Source organism: Numida meleagris, chromosome 1 (assembly GCF_002078875.1).
Source record: "Numida meleagris isolate 19003 breed g44 Domestic line chromosome 1, NumMel1.0, whole genome shotgun sequence".
Taxonomy (NCBI): Eukaryota; Metazoa; Chordata; class Aves; order Galliformes; family Numididae; genus Numida; species Numida meleagris.
In genome coordinates, this window is record NC_034409.1 from 59728140 (window position 1) to 59754573 (window position 26434).

At 36.5% G+C, this 26434-nt stretch overlaps 1 protein-coding gene across 4 annotated transcripts in view; it reads right to left on the reverse strand.

Moving 5' to 3' along the window:
• The window catches only part of DNM1L (dynamin 1 like), a 37188-nt gene continuing 10754 nt past the window's right edge, over positions 1-26434 (reverse strand). The window contains exons 2-21 of one of the 4 annotated variants that reach the window (XM_021388814.1): positions 25917-26064; positions 21507-21545; positions 20278-20324; positions 19179-19250; positions 18492-18578; positions 17921-18083; positions 16267-16387; positions 15512-15643; positions 15010-15216; positions 14670-14790; positions 13324-13479; positions 13105-13194; positions 12045-12137; positions 10749-10805; positions 9533-9614; positions 8259-8263; positions 6853-7020; positions 6140-6249; positions 3566-3725; positions 1-2298 (exon numbers count right to left, since the gene is read on the reverse strand). In XM_021388814.1, the coding sequence (XP_021244489.1) occupies positions 2242-2298; positions 3566-3725; positions 6140-6249; positions 6853-7020; positions 8259-8263; positions 9533-9614; positions 10749-10805; positions 12045-12137; positions 13105-13194; positions 13324-13479; positions 14670-14790; positions 15010-15216; positions 15512-15643; positions 16267-16387; positions 17921-18083; positions 18492-18578; positions 19179-19250; positions 20278-20324; positions 21507-21545; positions 25917-26064 (2115 nt within the window). In that variant the 3' untranslated portion in view covers positions 1-2241. The remainder of the gene's footprint in view (positions 2299-3565; positions 3726-6139; positions 6250-6852; positions 7021-8258; positions 8264-9532; positions 9615-10748; positions 10806-12044; positions 12138-13104; positions 13195-13323; positions 13480-14669; positions 14791-15009; positions 15217-15511; positions 15644-16266; positions 16388-17920; positions 18084-18491; positions 18579-19178; positions 19251-20277; positions 20325-21506; positions 21546-25916; positions 26065-26434) is intronic. The other 3 variants (XM_021388819.1, XM_021388791.1, XM_021388802.1) reach the window with 3 other exon arrangements.

The following is a 26434-nucleotide window of genomic DNA, read 5'->3' on the forward strand; positions in this document are numbered from 1 at the left end:
TAATTCATTTTGTATAGTATCTGTTTATTTAATAACAGGATTGTTACAGCATAGATTTTTCAAGATTTGCATTGAGGATGATAAGTTCATTTCTTGGCACTTAAACATTACCAAATTAAAAATGTTTGTAAAACAAAAAAAATAAAAATTATAAAAAACAGATGAACTTTTTGGAGACTTCACATGACATTACAGAGCCAGTTATCACTTGCAAGACGTCTTAAATAGACAGAACTCATTTGTTTTATGTAGCACTTGAAAACTTCGCAGTTGAGCATATCCCTTGACAACAGACTGTTGATTGACATTTGGGAGTTAAAACATAGGTAGCCATTTGTTTAGGGACAGTTCTACTTTGTTGAAAACGTATTTCTTAGATGCTAAAAGTACAAGGGAAGGAGATGCTAGGGAATTCCAACTACAAATGTAATGATTTTGACAAAATTCTTAAAAGCTTTCGCTGTTCGCTAAAATTCACTTGAGAAGTGGCTTGCACTTCATTACAATCACGTTTCTTAAATTTGAGAACTACCATCCCTGAATAAGAAGTGAGAAGTTACAATTACTTCCTTTGTATTCATTATACATAACATACGCATTGTGATTTTTTAGGCTGTTTAAAAATACAGGTTATGTTTCTGTGTCCTGTGTGAATTACTTCAGATCATGCATAAAATAACAAGAATTGCAGGTGAGACTTAACTCCTTGTGTATATAGTGATGCCAAACTCAAAAATATTATGTGAAAAAAAATATATGTTTAAAACAGGTCTTGTTGGAAACTGGGACCTTAACAGGTTTTGAATTTTCAATCTTTAGCAGCTTACAAGAGGAGTTCAGTTTCTGCTAATGGATGAAATGAAAGAGGAACTGAAGAGGGGAATAAAAACCTCATGGTACTGGCCCAACATACTGAAAGCAGACCATGGCTGTTAGCAGCAGTGTCTCATTTTTCACATGCAAGTTGTGTTAAGGATAAAAATATCAGCAACACCACAGTACACATCTTTTACTTTATACAAAAAAAGTAGATCTGTTTGAAAAGTACATGCAAGTGCGCTGGCTGGAATTTAAATAATTTTTTTATTCATAAAAATTAAAATGCTTACCCTTTAAAGGTTAGTGCGAACAGTGTTTGACTTTATGAATTACAATCAGAAGAAAACAACTCAATTTCCAACTTAAGGTTTCCTAATGTGATTGTCTTCAAAAAAAAAAAAAAGAAAAAAGCTACTTACAGTACAATTTCCTTAAAAGTAACTGTGATCTCTAGCATAAATATTCCAATCTCACAGGCATTCTTTCATACTGTCCTATCTTCCAAAGTTTGGTAATAAGTTGTGGGGATCCCCTTCTCCCTGGCCAACTTCATCTGCTTTTGAAAAAAACACTTGTTATCCCATAACAGTTTTGAAATCCATTTTTATTATTTTTTTTTTTTTTTCAGTTGTGCCAGAACAAATTTACTATTGGATGGTCCAGGGGCTTGGTCCCAAGGGGGAGGAAGGGCAAGGTGTTCTTGTACCTGATTATAAACCCCAACATTTTTACGCAAGCTCCAGTGCACGTCAACAACTTGGCGCCCACTTGTGAGTAGGCCGCTACTTGTTCGCAAGCTCCAGGCTGATTCATCCAACATGATACTCCATTAAATGAAGTTCAGAATTTTGTCTGCAGTTTCAACATTCGGAAAGAAATGGGGACACACATATGTAGCAATACGGTAGACATCTCTACTGTGCTATAAAATTGACACCTCCATCTCTCATAGTGCATGCAATATATTCATGAAAGAAAATACTTGGTGCTCTCGTCTCTTCACAGTATTTAAACTTCTATTGTAAAAGCAGCTCAAAACTATGCCACAAGACTACACTGTCCATCTTAACCACAGGCAACCTGTTTAGCAAGTCAGGCACTGGAACTTCAGTGTTTTTCCCCAAGTTCAAATGAGCCTGTCATTGAGACAGTAGACTTGGTCTGCTTTAATTTGCACCAGAAAGCTGGTAAGGAAACATTTAGAGCCATTTATTATGTGGATTAAATACGACTTATTTTGCAAAATACAGCATATTTTTCTGTTTGCAAATCAAACCAACTGTCTTTACATGAGCAGATTTACACAGTTGCAGTACACAGATAAGAGTTCATAAATAAAAATTCTACTCCGTATACCATGCCTAGCAATTTTGAAGTCAGTGTAACCTCCAATGCATATAAATAGCGTGGCTGGTACAGTCTTCACCAAAGATGTGTCTCCCGAATCTCTGCAATGATTTGACTGGCTCGCTGCAAGGCCTGCACACAGAGAGATAAAAAGAGACAAGTTAGTTAGTATTTCTGAAAAGATTTCTAGCAAGGATGGCAGTCAGAAAGCGTGACATTAGGATTTAAATCAAAGCCAGTCATTTTCATTAGTGGTAGCAAGCTGCAAGGACATTGGTAAACAACTATGGAACCTTCCATCTGCAAAAGATCACACAAGTGAGAAATACTACAAAACAGCAGCTAGTGCTAAGACATTAGCAAAGGTATAACTAAATTGTCTCTCTAGAGAGATGAGAACTGAGTTATTTTAAAACTGCATTTCTAGTTTTAAGCAAAAAGAACTATCATCGTTCTGAGCAACATTAACATGCTTAAGTGTTCCCAATAACACATGCTTATCTTAACATTTTGTACGTGTATATACATACATAAATTCTCAAGAGCAGACCTTTCACCATCACAGTTTTAATGCTTTGAATATCCCCCATAAAAAAGAGGGGGAAACTACATTTCTATTATCTCTGTATTCAGGTGCAGTCATTACAGTCTAGCCTGCTAAACTTCAGAAATTTAAACTGTTTTGGTTTAAGCTCAGAATACCAACTAATACTGAAGTATTATTCCAATCTGGAGAAATCCAGAGTTGAGTTTGGTCCGATGAACTTTACAGTTTTAAGACACTTCCCCTCACTCAAGAGCATTTATCATATAGATGCAAAGACTAAACTTGCTACAGGCATCTTGGATAAGCAGAATCTCAGGGCATCTGATCTCTCAAACGTGCACTGCTTGAACAGACTGTTCTGTCCACAAGAGAGAAGCACCTCTCGCTACTTCTTTAGTGAAGCTTCACTGTTATCTGAGAGGCATTCTTTTCTATATGGTTCAATCCAAAGAAGCACTTTTGCTGCAGCTGTAGCAGATTGATACATCACATAACTAAATAATGAAGAAATGAAGAGGTTTTTTGTTTTTTTTTTAAACACTAGTACATCCCAAATTCACTGATACAGACATACACTGTGATCACAATAACTGAGCCTCAGCTTTTCCACTGCTCATATTACAGGGAACTCTCTAGATCCTCCAAGCCCGTAGGCCATGTGAAGCACTGTAAGATGGGAACAACAGTCAAAACACTGTAATCAATTTCCCAGAAAAGAACTACTGAGCACAATAAAGGAAAGTTAAATACGAGCAAGTGATCGGAAACAAAATCTAGCATTTACATGGTTTTGGTTTCGTCAACTGTTCCCATAAGCCCCTGATCATATCTTTTTTTTCCCCCCCCCAATACCTTTAGCATGTCAGCTGCCTCTTTTCTGCGCTGCGCCATGTCTTCAGATTCCGTCAGAAGGTCATCCAACAGCAAGGATTTATACAGCTGGCCCACCAGCTCACTCTGAAGAGTGTCTTTCACGTGGTTCACCAGAAAATGCATCACTGCCTTTGGCACACTGCAAGCACACAAGGATTGTTTCTTCAGGACATAATACTCAGAACCAGGCCTAGATCAAAGAATCCCCAACGTAAGCAAGCAGCTTCACAGAACCTTGGCTCAGACTACCAGGAATCTACCACTAACATACGTAAAAGCTTTCTATCTCAAGTAAATCAAGTATCTCGTGCAGTTTAAAAGATGAATTTCTTCCACATGGGATGGCTGTATTGTAAAGGACATGAATATATACTGTAAAAAGCACATTAAAAGTAAATTACTTTTTTTCTGCTAAGGATCAGAAATCAAATCTCCACTGTGCTAGGCATGACAAAAAGGGTATGTCACTCTTGAATCAACATTTATGTGTACATGAGAAAGGAAAGAGTCAAAGAAAGGATTGATATATCTAATCAGATCAACTGAAAGCAGGATTCCTTTTCAAATACAAGCCCGTATAATCTCTAACAGAAGACTACGCAGCATAAGGGCAATTTACAACAGCAAATGGAGTTGAAGTGTGCAAAATGTGTTTGTTTACAATGGAAGCAAGCAGCAATCAATGAGATTCAAGAACAATCCTTCAGAAAAAGGCCACAGAATCTGTAGAGCAACATTTTTCAGTTTTATGTTAGGTAACAATACCCCCAATGAAACCATGGTTTTAGCTGATTTCCATGCTGCTAAAATTCCTGGGAAAAATAAATAAATACAATTACTGAACCTGCTAGAACCTGATTTTCTTGGGGACTTAAGATATGTGTGGGAATACTTTTCTGAAAAGGTGGGCAAAAATATTTACATGAGCACAGGTAAAATAAAATCACTATATTAGAACAGTACCAGAATCTGAAGATATAAACAGAGGATCAAAAAATCAAATAACTGCACCTCGAGTTATTTCATCAGAACAGCAGCAACTGACAATGAAAATATCAACAGTCCTTCCCAGTTGATAAATAAGAAATATCAGTTTAAACAACCACTTCGTTAATGCAACACTGTAAGTAATATTTTACAACCAGCGTAGACTGGGAGCTGACGTACAGTCAGTACAGACTCATTAGGCCATGATCCCATGTGATCTCATGTGCCCACAGTGCTAAATCCAAATCAAAACCATTATCCTAGGCAGATCAAGAGGTTTTGCTCAAAAGAATGCACTTTTTTTCCAGAGCGCATGCAAGTCTAACCAGTTAGATCCAAGATGAACCTAGATCCATCAACTCATCTCAGCTTTTGGAATCATACTCCCACATTTGGCTGGGAATTTTCCCCACTATGCTCTACTGCTTTAAGGTTCTTTATTGCTCAGCTGTGGAGTGACTTCTGGGAAACCATGATGAGACCATATAGGTCTATTAATAGTGAAATAATTCATTTTACATCCTCTTTTCAAGCCAATGCATTTCAAGTTCTACCAAAAGAAGAACTTAAGAAGTCCAAAATATTCTGGGAGTTGCCTGGCTAAGAGTGAAAGCAAAACTCTGGTATCAAACCCAACGCAGCTCTGAATCTTCCAAATAAGAGACTGAATCACCTTTGCAAGTGTGATGTGGGATGGACAAGAGTACAGTCATCAAAAGATATTTCTTAAAAATATTTCTGAAGTAGGTCAGGATGTTTTAATGCATCAAATTTACAATGCTTGAGATGCAGCATTTTTGCTGCATTTTTACAAAGATGCATTTTTGCAAAGAATGTAAAGGGTTTGTTTACAGCACACAAAGAGGTAACACTACTAATACTAACACACCAATAAAATTAAGGTTAACATAGCGATTTCCTACTGTGAAATATTAAAAATTGTGTTGAAGAGAATATTACTTAATTTTCTGGACCGAACAAAACTCCCATGACCTTACAAATTTGTTCAAAACTCTAGTTTGCAGATTCCTCCCCACAGTTTCCTCTATGTAAGAAAACAAAAGGTATGTTTTTCTGCAAAGACACAAGGGAAATTAAGCATTACACCATTCTTCACTTGGGAGGGGAATATTACAATTAATAAGCTTAATTTTTTAAAGCCTGTCTGTAGTTATGTACTATGGAAATGCCTCCTGTTGTTTCCATCCATACAGCTAAGGACTAGAAAACTTAGCCACAGCAGTCCCTATCGGAAACAGAAAGGACAACAAAGCTACATTCTACTATTGCTACATAACACCCAGAGTTTATTCCAGTTATTTGCTTAAAATCATCCATCTGAATTGCAGCATCTTTTAGAAAAACTGCCACCTCCTAACCAACTAATTGAACCACTTACATCAATATAACGCAGATTTAAAACTGTTAGAAAAAAAACAAAGTACTACTTCAGCCTTCTTAATTCTGTGAGGGGTAAGTTTTATAAGAAAGCAAGATTATACACATGACGCCTGAGATATCACAACATTTGTATGGCTTAAACACGTCTAGGTAGTTTTGTTTTACCTGTCCTGAATATTCTTTCTGACAATAAGGAAATAAGATTTAATGAGTCGTTCAATCACTTCACAATCTCGCTGCTCACGGGCAGAAAGTTTGCGCGCAACAGGTACAGGCTGTGTGGAAAAAAAAAAAAGAAACCCCATGTTAAATTCCGATCACTTGCATAGGTAAATAAAACTCAAACTGAGGGAGACCAAAACTTGTTTTTTTTTTTTTTGCTCTTTTAGTCTGGTAATTTGATACATGTAATCTGTCTTGCAACCCTAGTCTACTGTTGACCTAGAGACATCAAAATCCAGATCTTTGAAACTGAAAGCTCACCAAAAGAAGTAAGTTCTACCAAGACTTTAAGAATCTCCATCTAATTCTAATTTAAATTATTCTTTTCCTCTAGTCTGAAAAATGCCAACTAAAGCAAAAATGAACAGGCAGCTAAATTGAGATGAGCTGAGATTTGCTTCTGTTGAAGAAGTGATGTAGATAAGGATTTCACTTGCACAGAAATTTGTGAAAGGAAGCCAATTATCCAAAACTGTAGGCTAAAACTACAAAGGTGAACAAAGGGAAAATAGAGGGGCTAGAGCTCCCTGTTTCTATAGTGGTCATTATTCGTGAAGATACATACAAGTAGCAAAGTCACAAGGTAAATATACGAATTCTCTTATTTCCTGAGCCTTAACTACAGAGAGGAAGTATGTGTCTTTCATGACACTCACCACATCTAATAGGTTTACAGCATGTCCTTTTTGTGGACTAGCAGGAAGAGCTGCAGCGGGTTTTGATTTTTCCTCTGCTGATACCTCCTCTGCTTTTGAGGGTTTCAGCATTCCTCTCCAGCTGCCTGTTCCAGACTCCTGAGATACATCTCCTGCTCCAGCAGCAGCCTGCACAAACAACACAAAGAAAAATATGAGAGTTAAAACTCGAGCGCTACAAAGCAAATTTGTTATTACTAAGCTGCAGGTAATAAAGACTCAATTAAAATACTATTTTCATATGTGTATTTTTATTTCTACATTCTGCTCGTCACAGCCCCCATTTTTGTTTCCCCTTTGGGAGGCTGATTAGAAGGACATTTTCAATCCATTAGTGAGTGTAAAATATCAGTAAAATGAAAGCTTTTTTAATTTGCATTCTTCCTAATAACGGTATGAAATTCCTTGCACAAATGAGCTTAACGTTTACAGATCACTTCTGAAATACAGTCTTTCTAAATCTATTGGCTTTTACCACATGTTCTTGGAGTAATATAACCTACACTATCAGGATCATTCAGATTCACCACAAGCTCTTGAAAGACTTCAGTGTATTTAAACTCTGTATAGAAACCAATGTTCTTTACAATAACAGGTTATGAAATAAATGAAATATATGCATGTTTATGTTTCCAGGTACCAAAGCTATGAATGTACTTGTGTGGCCAGACTTCATGTTACAGAAGGCTTTTTGGTACCAAATTAAAAAAGAAAAATCTCAGTCTTCTGGAAGTGAAGATAGCACTGTCTGGGAAGTACAGTTTCCATTCCAGGGAAAGAATGACCCTGTTCTTCTGAGAAGAGGACATAATACCCAACTCTTACATATTAGAAATACTGGACAAATATATTAGCAAATGATACATGTTAGATCAGTATTAAATGAAAAAAGAAATTATTCTGATGTAGAACAGTAGTAATTTTTGTTTTGTACTTTCCCATAAGCCTAGCAGCTGTTCTATTAACTACGTACTGTAAAAAACAAAGAAACAAACAACAACAGTTCATTGTAAACTCCGTGCTGGCCATTAAAGGCTCTGAACTGCTACTACTTATGTCTTCCTTCAGGAATAGGAGGAATTGAGGTAGAACCATCTATTGTGTTTATAACTAAACCACTGCTACAGGCTGATCTCAGGTCTAAAGAGTGAGGGAATGGCAAATGGAGTACAAATGGCTGCATATGAGGAGGAAACCAGTACCTGAATGGGGACCTACAGGAAAGCTAGGGAGGCACTTTTTAGAAAGGCACGTAGTGATAGGACAAGGGGAAATGGCTTTAAACTGGAAGAGGGTAGATTTAGACTAGATATTAGGAAGAAACTCTTTACTGTGAGGGTGGTGAGACACTGGAGCAGGTTGCCCACTGAGGCTGTGAATACCCCCTCCCTGGAAGCATTCAGGGCCAAGCTGGATGGGGCTTTGAGCAACCAGGTCTAGAGGGAGGTATCCCTGCCTATAGCAGGGGGTTGGAACTGGATGATCTTAAAAGGTCCCTTCCAACCCAAACCATTCTACAGAATTTTTCAGAAGTCTAATAAAATTGCACTGCTGTTCAGAGAAATACAAAATACATTATAAGAATTCAAATGAACCTCTGCTAACGACAGATAACCATTGATAAGGAAAGCTCCATCGCTCTTCCTGATTTTAAGAAAGCTATTCAGAGTGGCAAAAATCCCTGTACCTCGCCCATTCATTATTACTGTGGAGCATGCTTCATCTCCAAAGCAGTTTCAGAAAGCTACATTCTTCCACAAGAAACAAAGCACCAGAGTATACACCACTTAATAAAGAACAAGGTCTGTGGGAAACACAAATCAAACCAAATTTGGCAGTTTCCTGCAACTTCTGCAGTCACAACACTATCTTCACTACAGCTCCTGATTTCTTTTTAGATGTTTGCAGCATATCAGAACCAATAAAACTTTGACCAAAATCATAGTTAAAGTTCTACTGCTGACTAGATTTTGACTTTAAGCACTTTAATCAGGACAGAAATGACAGCTTTGCACTAGAAGCAGAACATACATACGCAGTAAAGCAGAAAGCCTGAGTCTTCTTAGTTACTCCTACTACACAAATTTGTGACACTCCATCTTCTGTGACTTCAATGAAATCAATTAGCAAAAAAGTCTTTACAGTACTGAGCTGTTATTTTAACATGACAACAGACCTGAAGTGCAAAAAGACACTACAAAATACATTTCACACATAGAAGTGAACAGTTAATGTCAGACAACAAGAAGGGGGCTCAGTTCTAACAAAGCCTGTAAGGATTCCCTGCAGGAAGCAGGAAACTCACATTTTTAGTTTATCTTCTGTTCTTCTTTAACTGTCAACACATTAAAAACATGCAGTTTAACAACCATGCTGAAAAACTTGGATTACAGTACTGTTGCACCAAACAAGCAATTGACAACAATAGATTGCAACCAAGAGTTTAAACAGAAAGCAGTGGCTTTGCCACCTAGTTGCACATATTTACTTACCACTGTGCATACTATCATCATGAAATGTCAAGTAGTCTACAGCCATTTTGTTATTAGGGACAGAGCACTAAACACAGACTGCTTCCTGTAGTACCTGAGGTGCACCACAACATCAATTGGCATGCAGTGCTTATAGGAAAAATCAAGACAGACCTTGCCATCAGCCTCAGCAGAAGCAGCAGTAACAGTCTCCTGGGAAGCAGGTGGCAATGCACCTGGAGCTTTAGTAGACTAAAGAAGGTAAAAAAAAAAATGCAGGGAGGGAAAAAAAATATTCAACTGAAGACCACCAAATCTACCTGGCAAATTCATGCACTTTTAGCTTCTAAAATATATATTATGTTTGTTTGGTTTTTTTTAATCCAGAAAAGAAAATATTTTGGATTTGCAAGCAGCACAGTAATATAAGCTGAGAAAAAAAGCATGTTCAAGACAGGTGGGGAGTTTTGGTTTATCTTGTCCTTCAATTTCATTTCAGCTCCTACACTGACAATTTAAATACGAAGTCAACTAAAAGAAGAACAAACAGCAGTGAAAGCAATCTCTAAATAGCTACCTTATATTCTTGGTTAATCCATCAGCTGCCTTCTACAGACTAGAGGCAGTGATATTGAAGTCCGCTCTGAGACTTTATCATACTTTTTAAGCTAAGAAACTTAAAGAATTGATTTCTATCAGCTGTACTAACACCTATTATAATGATAAGCTTAAACCATATTCTGTGCATTCAAATTCAAAGTACTTCACAGAATACTAAACACACGACTGCCTAAAATCCTAGCTGACTGTCAGACTTTTCATTTCCACAAGGCAACATTTTCATGATGCTCGGTATCCAAGCTCCAGAGATAGCTGATCATCATAATCCAGTTGTGTGCTAACAACTTTATCTCCTCTATCTTCTCCCAAAGAAAATAAGGCAGCACTAAAATTGCAGTCTTAGAGTGACTTTAAAAAACAAGTCACTGTGCTGGCACAATAAATACTTTAAGTTAGTTGTTTATCTTTCAATATCAGTGTCACAGCCACAAATATAAGCATTCATGTTCTGACCTCATCTTTAGTATCTGCAAACATATGAAGCCTCATCTGAAATGACATTCAAGTAATATGTGTAATATTGAGATAGATTTATAGGTAAGTCCTCAGAAATCTCCAATTTAAAACCCACAAAAACTGCATCTTTGGAAGAAGAAAAAGCATTCTACTTCCATCTCATGAAATCGAAAGAAAAAAGTCAATACTTGGAAGCTTCCCAGCGTGTTACTAGGGCAGCACATCAAAGCTTCCAGCATTTAGATTAGATCAAAGGAGAGTGCATTACACTGAAAATAAACAAACAAATAAAAACCAACATTTACTCACCTTGTCTCGTGGCACAGAAGAAGGCAATTCCCGGGCTAACCTGTTGCGCCGTTGTTCCTTTAAAAACAATCCAGCAAGACTTCAATTATACATCCATATGTTACAGATGACTTGAAATTTTCAAGACAAACAAACACTACTAGTTTAATCTCATCTAGTGCTTTGTAACTATACTACAATCCTATAAAAGCCTCGGTTGTTTGCATGAAACTAGACTGATTATGTGGTAAACTTTCAACATAAATACTTCTGCAAAACTTTTTGCAACACTCTTCATAATCAAGACCAGAGCCTTTAAAAGACAGGATCAAAGCTAAGCAGTTTGGCTCAGCATAGGTTCCCCACGACCTTCATTAAGCATTACATCTTCAAAATAATCCAAAAGGATTTGATTTCGCATCCAGCATAGTTAACTCTGATTAGCCCAAAAGGAAGCATTAGCTTTACAACAAAACAGAATTTGAAGTGATCAGAACAAACAAAAACTTGATTTTTCTTGAAATTAATAATCGATTCTCCACTGAATAAAGATAAGATGTTTTACATGCTCTGTTTCTTCAAAATGTTCAATGTCCTGTTCAGGAAGATGTTGGAAAAAGAACTAATTTAGGTAACACAATTATACAATAATTTCATAAGTTCAACTTGACAAGTCCTAATTCTCATACTCACAGCAGTTTGTGCAGACATTGTACCTGAACTAGAATTTACCTTGGTAGGCTGCTCTTCAATCAATTGCACAACCAGTCAATACAAAATATATAACAGAAAGCAAGAAGTTAGAACTAACAAGCAGAAATGACAATATAAGCATTTAAAAAAGAATGCTACTATGAAAAAGTGCGTTGGATAAACAAGCGAACACAAGAATATTAGCAAGCTCTCGGGCAGATGGTTGAAATACTGCAACAAAAATCACGCTTCGAGAAAGAATTCCATAAACCACTCGTAGAACAACTGCTTCCATAGGATTATGACAGCAACAGCGATTACCAATCAAAACTAAGTGTGCAAAACAGAAAGGCTAACTTTGTAAGTGTAAGACTATCTTTTTAAGGTTTCCCTTCCAAAAATCTCATTTAATAGCCACTACTCTGGTGCCCATCTTATTTTTCAAAGACACGCAGAGGCAGAACTGTTTGCAGCAAAATATCAACCACAGGTTCTGAACGTAATAGGCAATACAAATCTAATAAATCAAACATTCACAAAGTAGGTGTACGCCACATTGTAATATAACCAAACCTCTTTACTTCCAAATATTCAACTATTCTTCACAGAGATGTATTTTCTTACCTCGATGTTGTTATTCATTAACCCACAGGCATCAGCAAAGTCAGGATGTTTGGTATTGATATAGGCTAACTCAATAGCCACTAAATTATGAACCTGCAATGAAAGGACATTCACACAAATTCAATAGGTCTAACAGAGGCAAAGAACAATGACCTACAATGCTAGTCTAACTGCCTAGGCAGTTTTACATTGTACATTGTAACTGTCCTCAGCTAAAGACTGTTGTTACTTCCCCAAAGACACTGAAATTCTGACTGTGAAGAAAGCGAGAAAGTAATTCATTCTGTCCCTGCAATGCACTCAGATCTTCAGGTTTTTTGAAACATGTATCAGTTTAACTTGTTAGCTTTGTTAAGCTAACCCCTCTCCAGCAAGAAATAAACAAAACTCAGCAATTTAAGGAGTGTAAACTATATGGAACCAAGCCGCCTACATCTCCTGAAACAATGAGAAACGTTTCACTATTTGCACACAGAACAAAATTTGTTTGCTTTTCATATCAAACATACACACATATATACAGAGTATGTTTACTCCCAACAAGGAACTAGCACAACAAGCACTAAATATACTAGTATATTAGAACATATTTACCTAAAGACAGAAATGGAATTTTGAGCTCTCATTAGCTAAAGGGCATTAAAAGTGAAAACAACACTTTATCTTGACCTTCCCTTTGAAACAAATAGAAAAAAAGATTGTAATTTAAGTTTTTAATCACTGCATCTTTGACTACAGTAAACACATAGTTTCTGTTACAGGGAAGGTAAATATACCTACATCAGAAAGATTAGGAGGTTTTAAATCCAAGTTTTGGTAAAATCTTCTTGAAAAATTCCAACATAGCCCTACCATCATCCTTTTGGTTTTTTAATCTATCTTCTTCTATAGTACAAGCTTTAAACAATGCAGCTATTAAACAGTTCGCCATTTAACAAATATGAGCTGTGATTCTTTTAATAATTTGGGTTCCAGACATTACAAAGCAAACAGAAGCATCATAGAAAAGTCCAGAAAACATACACTTTTTCCAGCAACATTATAAAACATGAAAAATTACCATTTCATTTGTGACAGGAAGTCTTCTACGCAGAAGACAGGTTACTACTTCAACTATGGCATCGTGTAACTTGGGAAACCGCAGTAACTCCTAAAAACAAATATTTACTGGTAAGACTTTTTTTTTTTTTCCCTTTTGGGGGGAGAGGGGGGTAGGAGAGAAGGAAGGGTGGGAAATGCCCAATAATTGGTAACACAATTCAAATACATGTATTTTTACCTGTGTACTGTAATTACTACAATGTTGTATAATTCTCTGCATTTCTTCATGAACCAGCTCCACACAGCGAAGGCTGGGCTCTTCTAAACGTTTGATTTGCCTTTTAACCAGCAATTCAAATGAAACTTCAGGAACAAACAAGGCAGGACGAGGTCCCTAGTTTAAAAGGACAGCAGAAGTTGCTAAATTGTATAATAAAACAAAGAATATTTATATTCTTGGGTTTCTGATGAAGCCCATAATAGATCAGGTCACAGTGTTCACACCCAGAACACTGAGAATAGGCCTTGCCAATGTGAGAGTAACACCTGTTATAAGAATATTGAAATTTAAAAAGGTTTACAGACTAAAGAAACACAGAAAATGCCTGTAAGACTAATTTAGTGTTAAACAATAATTAACCAGCATCCCTGTCAAACCTTGAGCATTTCCACCTAATCTTACAACCATGAATAATTCTTTTCAGATTTATGGATCAAAGTTTAACTGAAATTTATAAGAAAGACTAAAACATTCTCTTCCCAATTTTCAGCAGACAGAACAGGTACCACTATTTAGCGTTCCTGGCCATATAATTCTCACTGCATGACAGCTGGGTTTGCTGTTAAATACACTTGTGGTGCAGCGTCACTGTGTCAATGTTGGGGATAATTTATGACCTTACAGACCAATACAATTAATCAGTCACTGAATGCTGTTTTAGATTTACAGAAGGACAACAGCATGCACACATTTCATTGCTGCAAGTATCTGATGTCTCCCAACTCTCAATAATCGCTGACTGTGCTAAAACACATCCGTCTGCCTGCACCAAAAAGAACTCAATACAAAAGCTGACTTGTTTGTTCAGTCAAGTTCTAAGGAGTGAACATTCCTTATATTGCAACATTTAAAAGTAAACTTACGGTCAATTCCCCTCTTCACGACAAAACCAATTCATCACGTAAATACTTAACTATTAAAGAGCCACATCCATCACAGAGAATGAAAGTATCTGAACGTGTTCTAGCCTGCAAATCTCACACTGAGTCTTTACAGCTCACCTAGAAGTGTTTAAAGCCAAACAAGTGGACAAGCAGTCCTTAAGCACACTTTCTGTAATATATAACAGCAACGGGTTGCCGAAGTTGGGCTTCAGCTTCATACACAACAGAAACGAGCAAGCACTTCCCTTAAACTCATTCCATATCTGGTAACGGCTGCAAATCTGAATGCTGTATTTTTCACTTGAAATAACAAAAAGCAGGATTCAGAGTACCCAGGCAAACTCATTCAGCTGTTTTTAATACACAGTACTGAAGCAGTATACACAGGAACAACACCCAGAAATACAGAGTAACACTCACAGTAGCATTTCTAATGGCAGTCAGAATATCAATTGTGTTAAGGCCACCTAGAGGGTCAACAGATTCCAAAGTTCGTCCAAAGGTCTCATGAAAGATGTAACAGATTCTGGCTCCACCACACCTGAAAGAACAAAAGTAACTAAAATTAGTAAAGAAGACAAAAAGCTCTAACTCTTTTTTTTTTTTTTTTTTTTTTTTTTTTTTTTTACAATTACTTATATTCAAACATTTTTGACTATATTACGCTCTAGTGTACTACTATTGCCAATGTAAATCAGCAAGGGCTACAGGCTCAATCTAACCATGTCGTCAAAATTCTAAAAAAACATTTGGTACTCACAGCTCAGAAGTCTCTATGTATTTTGCTGTTCCTTCAATAGTGTTGCAATATTCTGTGGCAAATTTGGTAATGAGTTGCAATAAAGTGGCACTTTTGTCCTCAACAGGTTCCCCATAGCTGTTAAGTAGGGACTGGTACTGAGCAGCTAAAACATTGATTCTGGTTTTCAGTTCTGGCAAGCAGTCCCTGATATGATGCATAAGCAGTCTAAAAATAAAAAACAGACCTTCATGAGAAGGAAGGAATAATTTCAGCTTTATCAACTACATCAAAAGAGAGATGAGACAGAAAATAATCACCAAAGGAAAACATTTGCTCAGGAAAATTACAGTGAATTCAGAAATTGAATTTGGAACCAAACAGAGCTTTCCTTATTGTTTTACTGTATGGCACCAAAGTAAAAAGGAAAGGTAAACACAAATGATAACATATATCATACATAGGTCTACATTTCAACATATCTTGAAAAGCACACACGTTTATTTTTTTTTTAACTGATTACCTGTTCAGTGTTCTAGCAAGATACTTAGTTCCATTTCGATTGGCTAGGGAGGGATACTTCTTTTGAAGAAAGCCATATTCATCACGAATAGAATCGGCTACACTCTTCTTATTGTTAATATCCAGCTGACTCCTGAAGTTAAAAGAGAGTTTCACACTAGTTAACGTGCAAAGTAAAACCAATTCACACTTCTTTTTTGCCTGACAGGACATCTGAAGGGCTGGGTTTCTCTTTACACAAGAAAAAAAACAATTGCTCCTATTGCTTGGACAATAAAGAAGGGGTTCATCCATTGTTCCACTGAGCACAGATAGTAAATCAGTACAGGTAGCAGTCATACAGACTGAGCAAAAAACTTTACATTACATAAGATTTGACCTAGCTGATGCAAAAGATAAGAGTGAACAAGTACTACAGCCAGTGCTATGCTGTCAGCACTAGCTTAGCCTTAATATACAATATCCATTAGTGCTGAATTAACAATAATGTGAACAGCTGTTCAAAAATGTCCCTCAAGCTAAAAATCAATAGTGGGAAGACATAACACTACAGTTCTTCTAAAAAGGAATAGAGACATTTCTTCTAAATTAGCAGCTGGTTGATGAGAAGAAGAACAGAGATTTTTGAGAAGTAAACAGATTTGTTGCTTGCTTGCTTGTTTCAACGTCAAGTCACCTTACTCTTAAATTCATACTCATGGTTAAACAAGTCTTACTATGAAGTCTTAAAAACAGTGTAAATGTGCCCAGACAGACCTGTTCACTACTCCGATGATGCCAAGTTTTACTGGAATCACTCTTCCCATGAGTACATCCATAGCATCAGTGCCAGCATCCATGAGATCCAGCTTTGTGATAACAGCAAGAGTTCTTCGACCTACCAAAAGGAAAGCTCATTCACAGGGATTTCTTGTCTTCAAAGCTCAGCATTCAAAACATTCCTCATACAGTTGCATGAAGTGTAATAGATCAAACCAGCAGAGACCAGCATAAGAATGTGTGGTGCTTGTCAACCTCAAGCCCTTTATTATATAATTGTTAAATGTAATAAATATTTTTGCATAGTACATGAGGTTGCTATTAAGCATTTATGGAGAAGACTAGGGCAAACAGGCAGGGGACCTGTAAGTGTGAGCAAATGGAACACATTTCTAGGATATATGTAACACTACACATAATGGCAATCTGTCTGAAACTATTTTTGAAGCACCACTACTACTGGAGAAGCTCCCAGAGGTAACAGGACCACTTCAAGCATTGTGCATCAAATACAGAGCCAAAAGTACGAGGAGTCTGAAGAAGCAGCATGGGATTTCTTCTGCTAATGAAACAGAATTTTGTCAAGTATGTGACAATGTTTTCTGAATTAAAACAACTTCATATTAGACGCTGTGGAAGAAACAGTCACTCAAATTCTCTTTGCATATCACTGTGCCCACAAAGTCTGCAACACGAGCTGCCACTCCAGACCTTTAAAGTTTAGAATTTTGGAAGTGATCCAAAAAACACAGCTGACCACTTTTACAGGAGTAAATGAAAAGGAAAGGGTCTGCTGCCTCGAACCAGGACAGTCTGACTAAAGAGACAGCCAAGGGAAGAGATTCTCCCTCGAAGCTGTGGACCCTGTAAACCACAAAGCACACTTGTAGTTTGAAAGCATGTAAGAAATAATACTTTTATGAGAAGAAGAATTTGAGGAGAAAGGAATAACAACACAAAATTTTCCCCTAATTTCAATATACGTACATTCAGAGTATACACTTCCATAGTCTTTCAAATTACACAGTGCCATTTATTAGTAAATAATACCAACAGCACCCAGTACCTTCAGATTTGTTTCAAAGTCATTAGGCAAATATAAAAGCAATCCTTTTTAGATTGAAACAAATCAGTCAGTTCTGTTCTACAAATGCGGAACACTAAAATGAATACTAAGAGTACACACTAATTTTATTCTTAGCGAAAATCACCAAACTAACATCTAAACAGATAATTACTGCCGCAGGATGACATATTTTCTCTTACAAAAGAGAAAATATTTGACAATAAAGCATGAAGTCATCCTAACAGATTAAACTACTAAAAATCTCAAAACCACCATCATTCCGTAATGCCGTTTTGTTGCTCTGAAAACAGATGTGGCTCACAGGACAATTAAAATAGTTCTCTGATCTGTTTGTAAGTCAGAAAACTCTTGAGATATTAATTGATCACAGTATTTTCTGAGTTGCAGAGACTGAAACTGGAAATCTTTAAGCAAATATAGTAATTGCATTTTCCAGGAAATTAAGTAACATTTCCTTACTTCTTTTTGCTCAAACAACTTCTGTTGTTTTTTTGAGTTTTTTTTTTTTAATCTTAAAATAAAGCTGAAGCTGAATTACAAGATCTAGTTTTTCTTGCTGCTTACCATCTGGATCCACTTCCCGTGCAATTTTAAGTGCTTCTGAAGTGGCCATATCTGTGTTAGCCGCTGTGACCGCCAGAATAATTGAATTTGGATTGCTGATGAATTGAAGGATTAGCTCTCTTATTTGAAGTTCAATATCCTTGGGCTGATCACCAACAGGCACCTAGAGAAAAAAAGAACAAACAACCACTGTGTAGAACTCCTAAAAACTGTACATTTATTCCCTTGTTAGACCACTAGAGCTCTGCATAACACTTTAACAGAGTCTTCAGACCTTCCCTTTACCTTGGGGAAAAAACAGAAGGGAAGAGGGGGAAAAAACGGAAGGGAAAAAAAATGAATAAAGGCTGCTATAATCGTGAATAGCACCAGAAACCTAAATCCTACAGCAGAAGATGGATATATACATTTGAGATGTCACCAACTACTTTACCTGAAGGAACATGTAAACAACTTTTAAGAACTGAAACACTAATCTAACAATACAAAAATAATGCTTAAGACTGAACGTAAGTTCCTTGTTTCAAACAGTGTTTACAAAGAGTCAGAATAAAAGCATTTCATATCTTACCTTTGTCATTCCTGGTAAATCCACAAGAGTCAGATTCACGACATTAGATGAAAAGATCTTAAGATGAATTGGTTCAGGGCTGATACCCTAGAAAAGTATTCATAATATAGTAAAGTGAGTCACTGTACCAAATTATTTAAATGACTCTTTAAAAGTCAAATCTGAAGTTTTGTAATAATGCATACATAAATAACAGAATATCTTTCTTCCATCATACATCCTACCTATTTGGTGAAAAAAAAAAGGACATCTGCCAACCAATTTATTTGTATTTATCAGTTGCCCCATTATTCCCTCAATATAATGCATAAAAGGCTTTATTTCAGTAATTATATGGATATTCAATAACACAATACTAAGTTTACTTAAGTTATTTCAATACTTAAGTTTGTAATCATACATGAAAGCATGCATACAGAAACAATGGAAGCAAGTTTAACATTATTTTTTGCAGGATTATTATGGAAGTTTTGAAGTAAAGCAATAACAATTCTGTGTTTTGTTTTAGCTTGAGTCACTTGTTTCATGAACATAGTGAAAAATCTTTAAACATAGTAATGCTGCTTGGTATCTCTTCATTGGAACAGTTCAGTGCTTTTCACTTCTAGATGCCAGAACAGTTTAAGAAAGCTTTCAGTAGCAAGAGAATCTACAACAAGACAAAGATGTTCACAGTTCAGCACTTACCTTATTATTTCCTGAAATCCTCTCTGTTTCATTTTCTATTTCCTGACGAATTTCATCAAAATCTGTATAGATCTGAAGTACAGAAAAGAAAGGTTATTTAAATAGCCATTTTACAAACAAACACCTAATCCACAAACACCTAATTGTGAAATAGTGCTCCTTTCTCCAAGAGACAGTGAAAAACTATGTAGTTACGTATACAGAAGGTGAGGGGGGGGAGGAAAAAAAGAACGAGTAATAGCTCTTAAGCTACTGCTGTAATAGCAACCATCAGTGCTAAAAACGAAAGGAATCGGAATCTTGTTATTAATCCATTGCACTGTTAGATGGCAGTTACTAGAGCTTACAACAGTATCGGATGAGGCAGAAAACAAATTGCACTCACCTAAAGAGAATTTCAAACATTTACTTCTACTGCTAATCTAGTTACAACCATTTGAAGTCAGTGAACAACATCAAGCTTCAAGTCCTTCACATCTTGGGAAGGGACAAAGAACACAGCGTTTCATTTCCTTTTTACATTCTTGTTTAGTCTATCCTCCTTCCACCAATAAAAGGAAGCCACCATCAAGCTACCCTTCCACATGTTCCCTCTGTGTTCCCCTCTAAGATTCCTTCAAACTTCAGTACTGCCTACAAAGTGAGGAAATCAGTTTAAAGTATTAAAACATCTGCCAACAAGGAGCTGTGCTGTGGGCAAAGACAGACAGAGCTTAATTCTTCACTTGAAATCCTCAGTCATCCCCGTTTCTCTCTCCTTGCTACCTATTAAACTCTTCCTTCCTTTTCATAACATTCTAATATATCTCAAAACTAGCCAATTCTTCAGTGGACTGAAACGACTCGTGATAGTAATACTTCCATGTCTTTGCAATTTAATTCATGCACAAAAAAGAAAAAAGCAGCAAAACAACACTTTCAGGGTCAAGATAAATAACTCAGCAGAATCAATGATCCACGTACAGAGTCACTAGTAAGTAACTAACGGTTTGATTAATTTTCTACTCTTAGAAATACTCTGAGTACTCTGGCATGCAATATAGCAGATAGAATAGGTCTCTTTTTGGGAAAGGCTGCTCCATAACCAAAGCAAACATACCTTATTTTTGGTGTGAAGAAATTTACCCCACTCTTCAGCATCTATCTCTGAAAACAAAGAATGAGGTACATGAGGAAGAGGAAGCAGATATTCCAGTTACGTTTTTCTGAATCTGTTTGCTGAAGACTAGAATGTGATTTTTTTTTTTTTTTGAGCAGCAAGAAAAGAATTAGTTTACTTTCTGCTATCAGATGTTAAATGGCTCAATACAAATATATTTATGATTCTGCTTATTTAAGCACAGCATCTCATTACTCTTTTTAGTTTGTCTCTTAGACAACGTCCATCTTCATAACTGTGAACTGAGCCAATCAGCTGTCCTACCATTTCTTGACAAATGTCTAAGTCCATTTAAAAATCAGTTTGCAACAGAAAACAAAATAATTAGCAACAGCTTAAAAAAAAAAACCCTGAAAAAAATATATATACCAGCTGATAGCAACTTTTCTTTTACCATGCAAATGAGATCAAATTGCAGCTGAAAGAAAAAGTTAGAAAAACCTGTAGAACCAAAACAAACAGAAAATACATAAGTGTTCTACATAACAATGAAGTCTTAGGAAAACATGTCTCTTCCCAAATCTGTCATGGACCAAACATCTTAATTCTTGTCTGTCACCACAGATGCCTCAAATTACTGGGGGCTCCTCAAGAGCAGTCCCAGAAACAGCAAAAAAGGTTTGGTCAACTCCTGCTTTGTGGTGCAGGCAGCACATTGAGTCATGCTGTAATACACTCACACTTCCACAGCTGGGTTTCCAAATACCAAAAGTTCCATATGGAATTTTTTAGTTTGTGATCCTCTTCCTTCTGCTACTCAATGAGCAATCTGCTCTAGAAAAATAGCCTACAAGAAGTTTTGCAACTCGACAAACACACTGCTTACCTAACATTAAGTCAGCATTCAAAACATTTTTTCACTCAAGTTGAATTTCAAGGTAATTCAATCAATAGAGATCTTTTAAAGGATTTGGGAATTAAAAGTGCAGAAAGTTCCGTGAGGCAGCAACCACACAGAAAAGCAAAAGTCATTTCATTCTAAAGCAAAACGGTCAGGAAGCTTTAAAAAAAAAAAAAAAAACTAAATCACAAGACTTAGCAAAATAATCAACACAGTAGCCAACGTGTAAAAGTGTGATCAACAATAAAGTGGCATGAAATGTATGTGGTTAGTGTATACAGGCATGCACTTTATGTGTAGGGAGAAAAAGCAAACGGATAAAGGCAACCTTTAGAAAGGTGTCTTGGATTTTTCCATGTAGCAGGGTCTGCAGTTAAAGAGAAACAGCAGTGAAAGATGTTTAAAATTTTTCATCATATTTCACATAGCATTTTATTCACCTTCATCGCGAGATTATATTACAAAGATCACAAGTGCATGCAGACAGACGTCCATGCTAGTCCACTACGGATGAGAATGTGTAACATTAACAATATGCACAGCAGTAAGATCTTAACTGAACACCGATAAATGATGAGTATTAATCAGATATTCCATATCACAACGTTTACTTGATGATCTCTACTATTGCTGCTCATCTAATTCCAACAGCTTACAATATTTTTGTCTGAGCACAGAAAAGAGCACCAGTAGGTTCTGCAAAGCTGAACAACTTTGGCAAAATATGTTTGTCATCATTTACTCGTGGCAAGAATGAGGAAAAAAGTCAGGCATGTCTTCAGTGTCACTGGAGATAATATTACTGAACAGGAAAGAAACTTGAGTTTTGTATCCATCTTTTTAAGAACGGAAAAGAATTTATGCTGATTAAAAAAAAAAAATCACAGCAATTCTGAGACAGATTTAAGAAGAGACAACGTTAGCTATCACCATTCTCAACTTCTAAGTTCCTTGTTTATATATGTCCCATTACCAAAAAATGAAAACTTCATTGAAGGGTTAGCGAGTTTATGACTGTATTTTTCCATTACACCAATAGAGCCCCACGGAAAGTGCAAGAACAAAACAAACCAGGGAAGACCTCTTTTTGTTGCATTCTGTGCCTGTCTGACAAAAAATGCAAGGAGCACAGCAACAACTGGTTCATCAGTTTGGAAAGCCTGCTAGATCTGGGGAGTTAATTCTGATGTCTTGCACTGACGGTTAAGTCACAGCTTTATCAATGGAAATACGCTGGTTTAGGTGAACTAGATCTATTAAAAAACAAAATTATTAAATAAAAAAGACTTCTATCCTTACTGTTTTATGAGAGTTTATAAACAACCACAGGTATACAAGAAAAGTACTGTTAGGAGGCAGCTTTTTTTTTTTTCTCCCTATCAGAAACATCACATACCAGCCTCCCCCCAAAAAAGAAGTATAAAATGAAAGGGCTTATTAATTTCACATGATTAAACAGGTTTAATTTATTTACTGTACAGAGGAAGTACAGCACGTTAAGGAAGAACCCACGGTACTTTCAAACTTGTATTACTCATCCCCTCTTAAGAATCAAGAAAAGGATGATGGGCGTAGATCCAGAAGATACAGCAAGATACTGCCACCATCACAATTTGAAAGAAATGGAGCAAGCACTCTTCTGTCATCTCCTTCTCAGGGAGATGATGTAGGACATGCTGTTTTAGTCTTAAATTACTAGTTTTCTGGCAGCATAGAAATTTGATGCTAGATTTAGTTCTATGCATAATTTTTTTTTTAGTATCAACCAACAGCTTTTAAAAATAGATACAAAAAAGACACAGCTTAGTAAGAGGTATTACATTTTAACTTGTTAACATCCATAGATCTAATTAGAGGGTTTTTTTTAAGCTTTAACGAGATACGTGTTTTCCTTGCTATATATAACAGAAGATTGAACCCATGATAAATGGCTTAGTCTTAACCTCAGCCTGAGTCCACATGGAGGAAAAAAAAAGTAAGGAATAAATGCAATGTCCCAAGATGTACAGAAAATCTCATTTGGTGCAAACCTAAGTTTAATTTATCCTAGAAGTTTCATTCTATATAGCGGGAATCTTTTGCCTCACACACCTGAAGTCAACGATGACACACTCCTTCAACATTTGAAAAAAAATTCCCAAAGGCTCTAATTTAATGCATTTGAGTTTTTAGGAAAGGAGGAAGGATTTGCATCATTCCTCAGAAAGGATGCTCAAGGCAAGGAGAATAGGATTGAAAAAAAGTGACAAAACACAAATTACGAGATCACAAGGAATCACAAAGCAACAAAGCAGCTGCATTAAAGTATCTGTTCATGTAAAAAGTTCAGCAGCACATTCAGAAAGGAATATGCTAAGGCTGATGTTCTCTTGTCCAAGATTCTGTGGATAAAGAAGAAATTGTTCACGCCAATAAAGGCTTTCCTGCAAGATCTCCCTCTGAAATTGATAACGCATTCAAGCCTTACCTCAACATGCAACTCATAACAAAAGTAACACCTGTAATCGTATAGTGACTTATTACAATTTCAGACAGAAGAGTCAGGATAACAGGTTGCCATCTGTTTTCTTTCCAATCAACTTGATCCCACGTTCTCAGATGAAACAAGACAATCTATACATAAGCTAATGCATATCAGTGACAAAACCACTGTAATTTGCCTGAATTTTTGAGGGAGAAGAGAAGCAATTCAAATGCAACTGGTAAAAGTCATAGAAGTTTGTCTGTTCTTAACAAACAAGCCCACATTTCTCTCAAAGGAACATCTAGAAGAAATTATAACATGTACGTCTTAAATATTGACCTTTTTCTCTAAAAGTCTATAAGACTCTAAAAATGGGCCTTATAAATATTAATTCAGCCCAACATCCTAATGCAATAATATAATTAGCCCATTTCTAATTCAAAATTCAAATCCCCAGATCAAATGCAACCTACAGCAGAAAACCTCTGCCTTGACTCAGCATTCCCTTAATTACAAAATTATCTTGTATACCTGTGAAGTCACAGAGAAGAACAAAATCCTGTTTTATTCAACAACTCAGAATCAAAGCTTTTTGAAAATTACCAGAAATCATGTACAGTGTAAAGCATTTAGCATGAAGCCGCTTAAAAAGAAATCCAGTGTGCCATTCTTAACAAGTAGGCAAGGGAATCCGTGCATTTCCCATCTGTGATGTATTTCAAGACCCAGTGGATAAAGCCCTGAGCAATCTAGTCTTGAGCTCAGAACAGGCCCTATCTTGAGCAGAATGCTGGACTTGAGACCTCCTGAGATCATTTCCATCCTGACTTATCCAATGATCTCTTCACAATCAAGCACAGCCTGGACTGTACACTGTGTACTGCATGCTAAAAGCATTTAATTGTTATGAATCAGAATGGTGTTTTCTGCTTGCAGCCATATTGAAAACTAAAGCTTTAACCTTTACACTGCATAACATCAGTAACTGTTTTTCAGAACCACAGGGGCTGGAAGGGACCTAAGAGATCAAGTCCAACTCCCTTGCCAAAGCAGGTTCCCTACAATAGGTCACACAGGTAGGCGTCCAGATGGGTCTTGAATATCTCCATAGAAGGAGACTCCACAACCTCTCTGGGCAACCTGTTCCAGTGCTCCATCACCCCTACTGTAAAGAAGTTCTTCTGCATGTTTGTATGGAACTTCCTATGTTCAAGTTTTAAGCCCTTTCTCCTTGTCCTATTGCTACCCACCACCAAGAAGAGCCTGGCGTCAACTATTTGCCTCCCACCTCCCTTTAGATATCTATAAACATTAATCAGATCACCCCTTCAGTCTTCTTTTCCTCAGGCTGAACAGACCAACAATTACAAATATTACATGAGATGAAGTACTGCAAACAACTTGATACCCTAACGTACTATTTCTAGAAATAAATTCCAAATAATTTAAACACAATGAGAATTAATAATTATAAGCTCAACATTATTATACTATCAGAAGTCTGTGTACCTTCAGAATTTTTTTTTAATTTAGATAGTGATCTATGATGATCAGAAGGTGGATATGCCCCTGGTGCTCTTTCACAAGGCCAAGAGCAACAGGAGCGTTCAAACTTCCAAGGGACCAGAGTCGTTTTTCTTCACCTGCAGCAGGATAATAATGAAGCACCACAGAAGACAAAGGCTCCAAAGTAAACACCTATAGACAATTTAAAGCACTGTTCTTGATGTGCTTAAAATCGGAGCATCTGAATCAGACAGTATCTGTAAGCTACATAACATGTCCATTAAATTCTCCTCGCATCTACTACAGCTTTCTGTGTTTTCGTTTCTACTACCACTTTATCCAGAGCTTATCCATTTCTTCACCTTCTTCTACAAAGTCAGATACTCATTATATCTCAAAGAAAGACCTTATTTAAACAGCAAAAGAGGAGGAGAAAAACACAAACAAGGAAATCGCGTTCTTGATGCTCTAGACAATCATTATCGAAAGTGAAATGCTTTTTTTTGGCCTGCCTTTCTCAAAGGCATTTGCTAAGAACAAACAGGAAAGCTTGAAACTTAAAAGATATTCTGAATACCCAAACGCTTTTGACTTCATGACTTTTGCTTTATGGACATCACAGCTGTGACAATGGCAGTATTTTCTTCCAAGAAAACTTCAAAAAACAAGTGTTTTAAGATTACAACAACTGATTTTTCAGTAAAACACACAAGAAAAACTAAAAGTCTATTTCCTACTAGGACAAACACATTCTTGGATCACACTTACCATTTTCATCTCCAGCTGTTTTCCGACCATCCTCTGGAGAAACATGAACCAGCTGCAGAATAAGGGGTCTTCGGGTCACAACTCCGGTACCTCGTGGGAGCAGATCCCTCCCCACAAGACTTTCCAAGACAGAACTCTTTCCACTGCTCTGAAAATTGAAAAACAGTTACATGATTTTCATGAACAAAACACTATCAATATATTAGTTGTAGCTTGTTTTCACCACTCCTTTAAACAGTGTTCAGTTATCCTCTGCTATACAGCGTTGTATGGAGCATTCAACAGACTTGCTGTATCTAACAGTGAAATCAAACCATGTAGGCAATAAAGGACAGATCTGCTATAAAACAGTACATCTCTAAACTTTACTTTGGCATTTAAAAGCCAGTGATAGATGCATCTTCTATTTTTTAAAGCTAAATTAAACAAGTAAAAATAAAATAGGTTTCAGAAACAAAATAATATCCTCTTTAGCATTTTCTACCCTAAATATTCATCTCTCCAGAAGTGCTTTTGGA